General features: G+C 31.1%; 1 protein-coding gene across 1 annotated transcript in view; it reads right to left on the bottom strand.

Annotated features, from left to right (window-relative positions):
- MALRD1 (MAM and LDL receptor class A domain containing 1) overlaps positions 1–14,727 on the bottom strand; it is an 879,021-nt gene that overhangs the window by 505,802 nt on the left and 358,492 nt on the right. Inside the window, exon 27 of the mRNA XM_074195229.1 lies at positions 997–1,244. Within this exon, the coding sequence (XP_074051330.1) occupies positions 997–1,244 (248 nt within the window). The remainder of the gene's footprint in view (positions 1–996; positions 1,245–14,727) is intronic.

Raw genomic sequence — 14,727 nt, 5'->3', positions numbered from 1 at the left:
TGAAATCTCAACCAAGATTGAATCATAATCTTTATTTAGTCATAAATTCTTCCTTTTCTGTAGGTTTTTAGAAAAAAATAGCAAATGACAAATAATTTAAGTGCCCTTAGTGAATGTATTGATAATAGGCATTTATTCAAACTAGATACATACATGACTTTTTTATTTGGAATCAATTCAGATAGAGTTCATTTAGAGGTACCTACAACTCTTCAATGAAAACTTTTTTATAAAGCCATAAAAAACTCCATTTTATTATTAATATTTTAAAAGGAAAAAAATTAAAATAATTTGTTTAGTCTACTAGGTTTATTAAAGAAGGAAAAATACATACATTTTTAGCAATGTTTGTTCAAATTTAACTTAAATTCAAGAGCCTCCATAATCTACATCCATATTCCCTATACAATCTTATTCTCTATCCTATTTTACCTCAGTGTGAAGTCCATTCCAGCAAGATTACTTGACAAATATTTCATGGTTATTTTTATTTCCATTCCTTTATTTGTTATTCCCCAATCTCCAGAAATGATTTCCTTCTTAACTACAACTAGTTAAATTCTCTCTCACCTTCTTGGTGCAATTCAAAACTCTCAATTATCATTAAGGCTCCTTCTAGCTCTAAGTGAAACAACAAATCCTACTTCCTCCATGAAGTCATTCTCATCCACTTCAGTGTCATTCAGACCACTTTACTGTTTTTACCAGTTAATCAAGTGTGATTTTCAATGTTATTCATTATTACATATGTATATTTTGTCTATTACTAGGACTATACTTAGTTTGTGTCTCCCATATACCTCCTAACTATAGGATAGATTACTCTATCACGTGCCCCTTTTTCCTCCACCCCCCACCTCCACCCTACATAAAATGGTTGAATACAATCCAGTCTTTCTTTGTTTCTGGAATGGAATTACACCTTCATTCAATTTGCTCAATTTGACTGTATAGGTCAGCAAGTTTCCATTAATTTTTTCCTTTCCTTTTCCATACCTTGCAGTTTTTGCTCCTTCTGCTTATTATTGGACTAGAAATGTGTGCTTCTCTCATTGGTTGCTGAGGGAATAAACTCTTTATAAAGATGTAATGACCAGATGGGTTTTGAAAGGTGTGATCAGCAACTGGCTCAGTGCCTGTAGTTGGGGTGATGCCAGCTTTTAGATTCCAGTCCAAGTCATCATTTTGATTCTGCTCCCAACAACAAAGATCAAATTCAAAATCACAGCGCCCAATGGATGCACCTAAAAATATTCCAGGTAAAGATGAGGGGGGAAGGGGAAATAATTTTAATTAAAGCTAATAATTCAAAAAAGGAGTGATATTTAACATTAGACAACACTTAATAGCTGAAGTTTTTAAAAGTGTCACATTCTAATAAATGGGAAATTGATTGTAACAAAAAGTAGGGCTTTTGAAAAAATAGGTAGATTCCATGGTTTAATTTGAATTCCCTGTCCTTACAGAGCTGACATAAAAAATACATTTTATTAAAAAAAATACATTTTAATACCATTGACATGTTTACCAAATGTGTGGTTTTCATGCTCGAATATATTAAGATTTATTTACTTAATTTAGATCCAAATATTAATATCTTGCCAACCAAGACATATAAATGATTATAGTATGTAAGAAGAAATATAAGAATGAAAAATCAGAAGATAAGTTAAAGATAGCAAATAATACAATTACTACAGTTCCATTTTTGCCTATTCCAAAAAAGGTACTAAACACCAAAGAAACAAATAAAAGGGGGAAAAGGAAAAGAAAACAAAACTATAACAAGGAAAAGACATTGGAACTATCACCATTTTCTAAGTAGTAAAATAGTATGTCTCTTCTTTAATGTTAATTGTATTCTGTCTTCTATTATGCTTATTTATAACATTATTATTATGCATTATTTTACTTTTTTATTCCCTCTATGAAATAAAAAACTGCTGGAGGATGGGAAAAACTTAATTTAAATATGGGCATCTCCATCTATGCCTGGACATGATGTATGATCATTAAATATTTATTAAAGGATTTAAAGGATTGAATAAATTATTGTACTTTTATATTTTTTAATCTTTATATTCTTTATTGAGTGCTTATATAATCACAATATATATTTTAAAAGCATGAGATATACGAGTACAACAAAAATAGAAAGTTAAAATGCTTTGTGGTACTGTTTAAAATCCTTATTACTGTTTTGGTTATTAAAACAGAAAAAATTAAAAATATAAGAGATTTCCTATTCTTTGTACAAATTCATAATCTGTACAAATTCATAATTTGTACAAATTCAAAATAACTTCAAAAGAATATAAATTGTAGATCATGGATCATTATGCATAGATATTCATCTCATATATACTTGAGCAGTTCCTGAGACATTCCACAAAGTAGTGTGAATTTTAAATGTATAATATCCCTTTAATGAGCACTGTTAGAAAATTTCATTGTCAGGGCCTAGGTTAGAATCAGATTTTTCAGGAGTAGACCCCAACATGTTGTTTCAGCATCTAAACTGCTCTCTAGAGCACCATTTATATGATGTGAGAAATGCATCCTGGGAAATTACCATAGCAACTCCCACTTGAATAAGCCAAAGGATAACTTCCTACTTCAATTAGAAGCAAAAAATATATTATTACAACATTTGCATAGCTGGAAAATGTTCTAACTTCTTGATGGATATAGTCTTGCTGGGATGGCAAGAAAGACAGTATAAAAATTTCAAAATGATCATTGTTTCCTTAGTTAAAATATGTAATAACTATGTAAATACATACATATATATATATGCATATATATTTTTTTAAATAAAAAATGTTGTGATATCTTTCTTGGGAATATGAAGCCATAGACTCAATGGTAGATGACTCTAATCATAACTCTCAATGGGGAACTTCTGACAGTGCAAAGTAAGGAATAAGAGAATCAGACAGCATTTAAAGTCATTGAGGTTTGAAAGTTAAGAAACTTTTAAAATAAATGCTATAAAAAGAGTATTTTAATGTTACATCAATTTAACTCTGATTTCTAATATGTCTCTTCATGGGAACAAAAGGAATTTATTACTAATTTCTGTCACCCAACCATTTGACTAGTTAGTTCCCTTATAAATGCCAATTCATTTTTTAAATTTATGTTTCGAACTTTAATTTATTTTCCTCTATAAAAAAGCTCCAGTGGTCAAGGAATTCTTTATAAGGCAGTATTAAAGACTGGATTTTTTCTCTTCTGGATGAACTTTAAGATAGTTAGAAACAAATTTAATTAAAATCAAGAGTAATCTCAACTATTCTAAATTCAAAGCAAAATTGAACATTTGCCATGATTTAGTACATGTATGATTAGTTGACTGACTGCTCTTTTTCTAACAACTCCTCTTAAATATTGTAGTGTCACTCCTACAGGCTGACTCCAAAAGAGTCATTTTTTTCTTCATTTGGTCCATTTTTCCCACTTTGAGTCACTCCAAGATAATCTTCTAAAGTATTCTTCTTTAAAAAAATTATTTTCAACAATATGCACATGTATATTTTTGTTACAAAATTTCCTTCCCACCCCTCTCTTCTCAGCAGTGAATAGTCAGATTAGTATTGTACATATCTATTTTGATAAACATGTTTACAGATTAGAAATTTTCGGTATGAGGAATTAGAATTAAGGGAAAGAGATACATAAGAGATAATTTTTTAAAGTATTCATCATATTCTAAAGGATTAGGGGGTTTTGTGTGTTTTATTTTATTCTTTTTCTTCTAGATGAGGATAATATAGTCCATAGACCGTCTAATACAGTTGTTCCAGCTCAATGGACTGCTGAGAGAAGTTGATTCCAACAAAGTTGTTCATCTCACAATGTTGTTGATGTGTACTAATGTATTCTAAGCTTCCCCAAATGCATCTAATATATCATCTACATGCACAGTGAGGCAAATTTAAATAATATTTCTGATAATAATTTTCCCCCGCCATTGAATGTGCATAACACCCATCAAGGTAAGTGAGTTCTTTTCCCAACAGTCAACCAAAATTTAATACTACTATGCTGGATCTAACTCTTATGGACAAAGGAAAAATATTCTGAGGATTCTTGAACAAAATAATTTTCTGATTAATTTAGATGTTGTATAGGGAGAATATAGTTAAATATCTTCTTTTTCCCAGGAGCAAATGATATTTGGGTATCTTTTCCTCTCTATAAGGTTTAATCCATTAAATTTCAAACTCTTAAAATTGTGCTGAAGAAGAATGCTTCTGAAAAAACTTTTAAAGAGATTAAACCTTCAACCATATTCCCCCTGGAATTTGGTTTTCTATAAGTTAGCCAGTGGGTCATGTGAATAATGGTACTAATTCAGTAGTTGACAATAGTGTCTGAGCAACTTCAAACCACCAATTTTCTTTCTTGATTAATTCTCAGCAAATGCTTGCCCTCTATATCAGTCAAAAAAAAAAAAGAGTCTCCTCAAAGAGTACCAGTTTTGGAAACACTGCCTATGAAAAACCTCCATAGGGATACCTGCATGTACCTAATGCTGCCAAGTGTTAAATCTGTCCAACTCTTGCCACATGTCAAGTCACTGATCTCTTCTAATATTTCATATAGCACAGGGAAAAGTGACTCCTTTCTCAAATATTATTTTGATTTACCAGTGTTTTATCACCTCTATTCTAATGAACATTCTGAGATTTCATGGGGAAATATCTCTCAGATGACTGTTAAAGCTCCTTGGTTGAAAGTTCATTGAATTGATTAAGGAAGAGAGGAAATAAATCATAGACACAAGTATAAATATTTCTTACATTTTCTTCTCAATCTATGTTTTTTAGAATTAAGAAATGAATTGCCTCAATGTAAATCTTTCATACAGATAAAGTGATCCTAAAGTGAGAGATATGACCCTTTTAGATGAAATTGGTAAATTTGTAGGTGGAAGATTATACTCTCAATTTAAATAAATATACAATAAATCAATGAGCATTTTACTTCATATAATAAAAAGGATTTTCAATAACTGGTTATAAAACATAACTTGGTCAAGTGAGCATTTCCTATTGATTTTAAGTACACATGTAAAGAAATCCTTCCAAAGTTTTCTTTTTTTTAACACCAAATTATCAATGGGGAATGAAGAAATGCAACCATGTATTATTTGATGTTGCCTGGCTACAAGGAAATGTAAGCAGGTGAAACTTTCATTTCATGGATTTTTTTTTTTGATGATATGAAGCGGGGAAAGGAATCTTTATAGTAGTTTGCTATTGTTAATTCTATTTTAATGCAACAATTATAACTTCCCATGTTAATTATAAATCACTATGCGAGGATGTAAGAATACAAAGAAAAAATGAAAACAATTCTTATTTTCGAGATGTTTTCATTCTACTAGGAGAAATGATATGTATATAGAATAATAGTCAATAATGACTTTGAAGTAAAAGGTCTTAGATTCAATTCCTGCCTCTTGTATAACCTATATAAGCCCTAGGTAAGATTTTTAACTTTTCTTAAGTTTGATTTTCCATATCTTTGAAATAAAGAAGTTGGAGAAAATGATCTCTTAAATCCTTTCTAGTTTTAGGTTTATGAAGATAACAACAAAGTAATTTCTGGGAGACCAGAAATGGGAATCTTTTCTGTATCAGAGAGAAGAGAGTATGAAAAGAGAGTTAAATACAGCTTCAAGGAAAAGACATGTGGAAAGCCCTAGTGCTAATTGTCTTCTTTTCTTAATGATACTTTTATCATTAAGAGAAATATCATCTGTGACCATATTTGTCACATTCATTCCATATTCTTTCAAACCAGATGCAGTTATGTTTCATTAATTTAATCATCTAGAGATAGTGGTCTTCTGTCTGCTACAGGTAAATGTGAAATGACAAAACTATGTGTGGTATGTGTGTGTGTGTGGAGATAGATAGATAGAGAGAGAGAGAGAGAGAGAGAGAGAGAGAGAGAGAGAGAACGAGAACTGATCAATTGATCAAGGGAAGTAATGTCCACAATAATCTGTATTGAGACTTCTTCTAAAAAGGGACATTGCAGTGTCCTTAAAGGAAGGTAACTGAAATGGTAAGGGACAATAAACCCCATCATATCACATACTGGTAAGCATGCTAGCAGTATTTGTTCTTGAGAAGAAAAAAAGGTTAGGAGAAGGAGGAGGAATAGAATCACTTAGAATCATAAATTTAGACCTTATAGAACGACAGATCAATCTACTCAGTTTACATGCAAAGAAATAGAGGCTCAGAGATATGAAATGAATTGCCCAGGGACAGACACATAATTGGTAATGAGGTAGAACTAAGTTTCAAATTCACTTCCTTTGATTCTAAATCACAAACTTTTTCTATTGAATGAGATAGAGCAGAAGTCTTTAAAACTGCACCAAAAGTCTTCAGATATTTGAAAGGTAAAAATTACAGGGAGAAGGACTTGGTTTCATATAAGAAACACATTCTCATCAATGTGAATTATTTGACAATACAAACTTCTTATTAAAGCTTTGAGTTACTCCATTATCACAATTCTTCTATGTTTTGGTCCACGGTGATGAAGTGGAAAATCAAACAGAGGGTAACTGTTTGGACTAGAAGACTCTAAAGTTCTTTTCACTTCCAAGAGTCCATTATCCTAATGGCTAAATCTCTGCTTTCATATATATATATACATATATATATATATATATATTCAATAATTTCTTAATATATAATTTAATGTTATATAATATATATTATATATATATAATTTATATATTATTACTTAACATATAATTTCAATACTTAATACAATATATATTTTCAATATTTAATTTCTTCTAAATAATAGTATTTTACCCCAAACTATTTTTCTTATTTGAATAAAAAAAACTACTTAAGAAATCTACTGTTCTATTTTATTCTGTTTTTCCAAATAAATAGCATTTCTGAGAATAGGACAATGGATGACACTACTATTACTCAATGAAAGAGTAATTTCCTTCAGGCTTCCATTATCAGAACAGAACTAACTATAACTTCTCTATAAAATGCTATAGTGAATGACTAAAACAAATTCACTTGGATGGACAGGGGACTACTAGTGATTATTCTGGGGACCTAATGGAAAAGCTTTTGAGTTTCAATCACTTTGTTATAGCCTGAAATAATGAATCCCAGGGGTTCAAAACAGCTGATCCTTCCTAGTGAAGCCTGACCTATTAACATTTAAGATACCTGACCTACTTTCTAACATAACCTTCCAAAGTAAAACCAAAGTCATTCAAAATCCACTCAATAAAATCTCAGAAAACACTGTCTACCTTTTTATGGTGATCCATTTCTTTAGAAGAGTAAAGTCCCTTATCTTGGATTGCAATGTGGGTAATGTTTTAAGATTTTTTAAAAAATCGTTTATCCACAAATATATAAAAAAGTGCTATGTTTGTTTTTCAATTCTAATACCTTCCTGACTCCAGGTCCAGTTCTCTATCCATTGTAGTTGCTTCCCTCCCTCCTTCCCAAAAAAAGAAAAAAAAAGAAATATAATATATATATATATATATATATATATATATATATATATATATGTATATATATACATATATATTGATTTGTGTTGGTAAATGAATGACAAAGATTTATTAAGTTTACTATAATACTAGGGATAAAAATGCAGTGCCTTATGCAGATTAAAATTCATTTACATGCTTTATGTAGTTATTTAAATACAATAAAGCACAATAGTCTGTTCACTCTAAGAACTTACCTTCTAATGGGAAAGAACAAGAAAGAAAGGGAAGAAGGAGGGTTCAGACCCTTCAGAAAGGACTGGCAATATTTGTGGGGATGGGGAGAGATATGTTAAGATTCAACTGAGAATTTGTTTCTTATATGATTTGGAATGCTCCAATAAGATATAAGTAGGCCTAGAAAACTCAAGAAAAAGGTACATTTCCAAAGTAAATTCTGCAGATGTTTTCAAACTAACTTAGTATTAAGGGATAAAAGTCTTTGAGAAACAGAAAATTATTCTGAGTAATTCAGAGGATGATTTTTGTTCATATATAAGTAAAGACATAAGTAGGTAGAAGAGAATTTCGAAGTAATACAATGAATTTGATTTTCAATATAGAGAATTTGAAAGTGCCAGTGAAGCAGAAAGGTTGTGATATTCAATAAGGAGTTTGAAATATAGATCTGGTTTTCTGAAGGAAGATACTATTTGGAGATTGACATTTTGGAGCATTGTAGAGGAAAAAATAGGCAAAAAGAAAAGAGAAATGAGAGTATAGTTTTCTTCATCTTGTCTTATTTAATGAGTTTTCTAAACAATGATTTCTGGTTATTTTGGTTTTGTTGAAGATTTTTGGAGGAGGTGAGAAAGAGAATAGACTTGTGAGTTTTCTGTTAAAGGCCTCTTCAATCTACCAGTGTTAATCAGCAATTATTATTATCATATGATTATATTATCATATTATCATATTATCATATGTAATATCATATGATGATATTACAATGTTACTATCCAAATAGAAATTGGATTAAGGACCAGTATAGGAGAAAATCAAGATATTCCCTCTGATATTTCAGGCTGGCACCTACTCTGAAATGAGCAGGCTTAAATTTATTAATTCCCTGAAACTTTAAGTGAGACTTTAAGCCTGGGATCATGAATACAGAAAGTCTCAGAAGCAAGACCTCACCCTGCTCTTGTTAACTCTCATCCCAACTGTCTACCAATTTACATTGCCTCCAAAAAGTATTGCTTGCTAAATCACTATCTGTGTAAACTGGCCATCACTTCAGATCATTAATCTTCATACTTAAGATTCTTAGTAAAGCTTTCAAGAGTCTAGATTACCTTTTCAGCAGAGTAGAATGTGGTTAAATCATATGATATGAAAGACTTGCCCTCATATCTTTTATTATCCAGCTAAATCAGATGGATCATTTCTTTTTCAATATCATGTTTTCTAGTCTTTGTCTATATGCTCACATTGTTACCTACACTTAGATACAAGTTCTCCAACTCTATCTGCTAAAAGAACTTACTTTGATTCTGAACTTTGCTTTGCCCATACTCAGACCTGAGTCTCAGTGGTAGGGGGCAATTCCAGAGTGAGGAGGAGGAGCACTATCACACCAGAACTTGTGGCCACAAGGCAGCAAGGACCCTTTTCCAAATTCCAGGGCAATAAAGAGTTCTTGTGGTCAATGACAGACCAGAGCACAAGCAGGACAGTAGTTAACGGATGCCTCCTTAGATCATACTACCATGGAAGAACCAAAATTTCCTAGAAATTCCTAGATTTCCTAGAAATATCTCTGGAAACAGGTCCATAAAATCCCTAAAGGAAAGTGTGTCCTCCACTCTAGAAGCACAATCCTGCTTTACCAAACAGTGAAAAATTAATACATAGACTTGGAAAATGAGCAAACAACAGAAAAAAATCTGATCATAAAAATTTACTATGGTGACAAGAAAATCAAAATACACTCTAAAAGGATGACAACAAAGTCAAAACTCCTACATCCAAAGTCTCCAAGAAAAATATGAATTAGTCTCAGAAAATGTAAGAGTTCAAAAAGGATTTTGAAAATCAAGTAAGAGAGTGAGAGGAAAAATGGAAAGAGAAATGAGAGTGATACAAGAAAATCAGAAAAAAATGAGCTAAGAGTTTGGTAAAGTAAACACAAAAAACTGAAGAAAATAACATCTTTAAAACAAGAGTAGGGCAAATGCCAATGAGGAGAAGAAGGCCTTCAAAAGCAGGGTTGATCAAATGAGGGAAAAGGTACAAAAGTTGACTGCAGAAAATAATTCCTTAAAAAGTAGTTTTGAGTTAGGTGTAGCGGATAATTTTATGAGAAATCAAGAAACACTAAAACAAAACCAAAATAATGAAAAAATAGAAGACAATGTGAAATATCTTGTTGTTAAAAAAAAACTGAACTAGAAAATAGTTGAAGGAAAGACACCTGAAAATAATGATCAAAATAAACAAGCCCAGACATTATCTTTAAAGGAATTTCCCTTTCAGCAGTTCAGAAAGCTAGATCAACTTGCATTAGACTGGCTTTGGACAAAGTTATCACCATCCAGAGGAAGAAAAACAAAACAAACAAAAAAACCCCTTCAGAATCTGATGAACACTTTATAAAAAATATCTCATGTATCAGTTTCCCTTAATGCTAATTCTTTATACTGAAAGTGATAAACTTGCAAACATTTTTATCAAAAATCTGTATGCACAATGTTAACCTAACTGTTTACCTAACTGTTTGAGGGGAGAGGGGCAGGAAAGGAAGTGGAAGGAAATTTTGTAACTTAAAAATAAACACATGCATATGGACGAATGTTGAATAAATCTTCATAGAGAAAGAAGTTTCAAGGATATTTGCTCTGATATTCTAGAAACAGAAAGTAAAATAGAAGTTGAAAGAATTCACCAATTACCTCCTGAAAGAGATCCAAAAAAGAAAACTCCCAGGAATGTAACAGTCAAAGTCCATAGCTTGCATATCAAGGAGACAATATTACAAAGAACCAGAAAAAAGCAATTTAGGTATTGTGGATCCACATTCAGAATAGCAAAAGATTTAGTGGCTTCTACATTAAAGGATCAGAGGGCTTGGAATATGATATTCAGGAAGGCAGAAGAGATCAAATTACAACCAAGAATCAACTACCCAGAAAAATTTAAGGAAGAAAAGATGTACATACTTAATGATATAGGGGACTTTCAGACTTTTCTGATCAAAAGAAGAGAGATAAACAAAAAAAAAACTGACTTTGAAGAGAAGCATAAAAAAGTAAACAGGAAGGGGAAATCATAAGCGATTTTATAAGATTAAACTATTTACATTCCTACATTTTAATATGATACTGGTAACTCATAAGAACTTTCTCGTTATTGGAACAGTTAGAAGTATATGTGGAGAGAAGGCATAGTAGTGACGTGAATATGAAGGGATGACATCTAAAAAAATAAATAAATTAAGAGAGTGAGAGAGGTCTGTACTGGGAGAAAGGGAAAGGGAGAAGTAGATTAGGATGTTATCTCATAAAAAAGGTAAATTTTACTTATTTTTAAATTTTTTATTTATTTTTTAAATTTAAAATTTTTTTTTTATTTTACTTATTTAAGGCATTGGGGATTAACATCACACAGCTAGGTAATTATTAAGTGTCTGAGGACAGATTTGAACTCAGGTCCTCCTGAGTCCAGGGCCTGTGCTCTATCTACTGTGCCACCTAGCTGCCCCAAAGAAGAAACTTTTGAATGGAAGGGAAGGGGAAAGGTAAAAGGGGGTGAGTGAACCTTATCCTCATCAAAATTGGAATTTGGAATAGAAAATCTATCTCACCCTAAAAGAAAAATAATAGAAGGGAATAAGAAGTTGGGAGGGGGGTAATTTGGAAGGAAAATTGAGGGAAGAAGTAGTCAAAATAACACTTTTGAGGAGAGATACAATGCGAGAAGAAAGAGAAAGAACAGGAGGAGATATAGGATGTAGGGTAACTCAATCAGAAAGATTAACTGTGAAAAAAATGAGACAAGTTTCTCTTATAAAGGCTTCATTTATCAAACAGATAGAGGACTGAGTCAATTTCATAAAAATAAGAGCCATTCCCTAATTGATAAGTCAAAGATATGAACAATTTTCAGATGAAGTAATCAAAGCTATGCATAGCCATATGAAAAAATGCTCTAACTCACTATTGATTGGAAAAAGGTAGATTAAAACAATACTGCGATACTATCTCATACCTATTAGATTTGCTAATAAGACAGAAAAGGAAAATAACAAACGTAGAGATGAGGTAGGAAAAATGAGATATTAAAGCACTGTTGGTGGAATTCTGAACTGATTCAACCATTCTATAGAAATTTGGAACTATCACAAAAGAGATAAAAACAAAAAGGGAAAGGACCTATATGTTACAAAAATATTTATAGTAGCTCCTTTTGGGTGGCAAAGAATGGAAAATTTAGTGGATGCTTACCAGGTTGGGATTGGTTGAACAAATTATGGTATGTGATTATGATGGAATGCTATTGTGCAATATGAAATGATGAGGAGGATGCTCTCCAAAAAACCTAGTATGACTTACATGAGCAGATGAAAAGTGAAATTTCTCTGAAATATACAAAATAACAGCAATATTTTAAAATGATCAGTTGTCACTGATCTATCTTTTTGCAGCAATACAATGATCCAAGGCAACACTGAATGATTTATGATGAACTGATGATACATTTTGAAGCATACTTTTTTTTTACTTTATTTTTCTTGAGGCTTTTTTATTGTTCTACATTTTCTTTCACAAAATGATTATTATGGATATGTTTTGCATTACTACAGATGTACAGTCTATATTGAATCGTTTGCTTTCTCAATGGAGAGAGACTGGGAAGGGCGAAAAGGAGAGAATTTGGAACTCAACGTTTAAAAAACAAATGTTAAAAATTGCATTTACATGAATCTGGGAAAAATGAAAAACAAACTAGAAAAAAATGAAATTATTTCAGAATATAAAAAATATAAATAAAACTTTTCTACAATTTGTAGTTTCCACTGAGTCAGAATGACACAAGGGAGTCTAAGCCAAAGAGACTGGAAGTAAGGTAGCTAAAAATCATTAGAGAACTGGAAATTAAGGGGATGCCCAGCAGATAAGGAATGGTTAAACAAATTATGGTGTGTGATTAAAATAAAATGCTATTGTAATAATAAATGATGAACAGGATGCTCTCAGGAAAAAAAAAAAAAAACTTGAGTGAGGAGATACAATAGGAACTGAAATATATACAAAGTTACAGCAGTGTTAAGGATGTGACCCAAGAGAATTCTGAAGAATTTGTAATAAAAAATACTATCCATCCAGAAGTCAGAGCTGATAGTATCAATAAAGATAGAAATAAACTTGTTTTACTCTATTTTTCTTAAGGTTTCTTTTTTGGGGGGTGGGGAGAGGAGGATTGTTTACTTTTACAACATACTATGTTAATATTTCATGACTACACATTTTTAAGCTATATCAAATAATTTGCTTTCTCAGTGAGGTATATTGGGATGGGAAGTAGGAAGAGAATTCAGAACTCAAGGTTTCAAAAGTGAATGCTGAAACTTGCTTTTACACATAGGCAGGGAAAAATAAAATGCAAATAAATAAGTGAAACAGCAATCATTGAGAGATCTATGCATGTCATTAGATTTGCATTAGTAGTTCTTGCAACATTTCTACCACAGTGTTGTCTCGTACCTAATATTAAAAATAAAGGTCTCTGAGAACTAAACTATTTGAGAATACCAAATATTTTTCCAATAGAAATGTACCACTAAAATGTAGGAATTCAAATTTCTATGCTCTTGAGCTTTTACCAGTGAGTAAGTAATCAGAGGGAAAATGCAGTCCTTTTGTTTGGTAAAGCTATGTTTCAAGAAAGAAGGTATTCTCAAAACTATTTTCATTGCTTTTCTTCTTTCAGTAAAATCTAGATTTTACATAGATTGGGTAAAGAACATTAAGCATCAGAAGTTTGACTTCCTATTCAGTTTTTCCATTTACCAAATATGAAATTTCAATATATTGACTGATTTTTTTGTGTCTCAGTGTAATTATTGATGGAATGAAACTTGACAATTCAGTTTGATTGGATAATCAGATATTAAGTACCTATTCACTGCAATGCATTCTTCTATGTCCTAGAAATACAAACCAAAAATGGAACAGTCTTTGCCTTCAATGATCTTATCTTCTACTTGTACAAGAAACTATTTAAAGTGTAATAGATCAAAAAAAGTTATTTTACATTAAAAGATCTAGACTGCCATGATTGCTGTTAGAGATTGATTCTACATGCACCATTAACCTTTCAAAAACTTTTAGGAAGTTGCCAGAAGAAGTTTAAATTATCATTTATCATTAAAACCAATGTGACCTTTGGCACTAAACTACTCTGAGCCATTATGTCTTGGTTATAAAATGAGAAACAATTGGACAGTATATTTTCTCAGTTTCTTTCCTCAGCTAAATCTGAATCTATGATCATTTCCCTTAAAGTGATGATAGTAGCCTAGGATCATTAAATTTTTATTTTCTAGGATTTCAATAGAAAATCAGGCTGAAACAATGTTTATTTTTTATTTTTACATTATAGACATTTCCAAATCTGCTTGTATATCAAGATAAATACAATCAATGCATACATGAGATGTTTCTTTGTTCTTTGTATTTTATGTGTGTGTATATATATATATATATATATATATATATATATATATATATATAGGATCTCTGGATCATAGGCAAAAGATATTTCAGTTATTTTTTCCCATAATTGCATAATGGCTTCCAGAATAGTTAACCAAATCACAAGAAATGATTTCATATTTGTTCCAATTTACATTTCTCTTATTAGTGATAATTTGGAACAATCCTTTAATGTTTTGAGATTTTTCCTGAGAAATTTGTTCCCATACTCTGATTACTTATATAGTAAAGAATGACTTAGTTGCAAATATTTGTGTATTAGTTCCATATACAAATTAGATATCACACCATTCCTAGAAGTGTTTGATGTGAAGATTTTTTCCATTCTATAGTTCTTCTCATCCTCATTTCATTGATGTTTCCTTTAAAAAAGCTTATTGATTTCACATAACTGAAAATCTAGTTTATCTTTTGTAATCATCTCTTTGCATTGTTTTGCTGAGCATTCTCCTTCTAGGC

The sequence above is a fragment of the Macrotis lagotis genome, chromosome 7 (assembly GCF_037893015.1).
Source record: "Macrotis lagotis isolate mMagLag1 chromosome 7, bilby.v1.9.chrom.fasta, whole genome shotgun sequence".
Taxonomy (NCBI): domain Eukaryota; kingdom Metazoa; phylum Chordata; class Mammalia; order Peramelemorphia; family Peramelidae; genus Macrotis; species Macrotis lagotis.
Note: the sequence above shows the minus strand (reverse complement) of the source record. Positions and strands in the feature narration are given on the sequence as shown.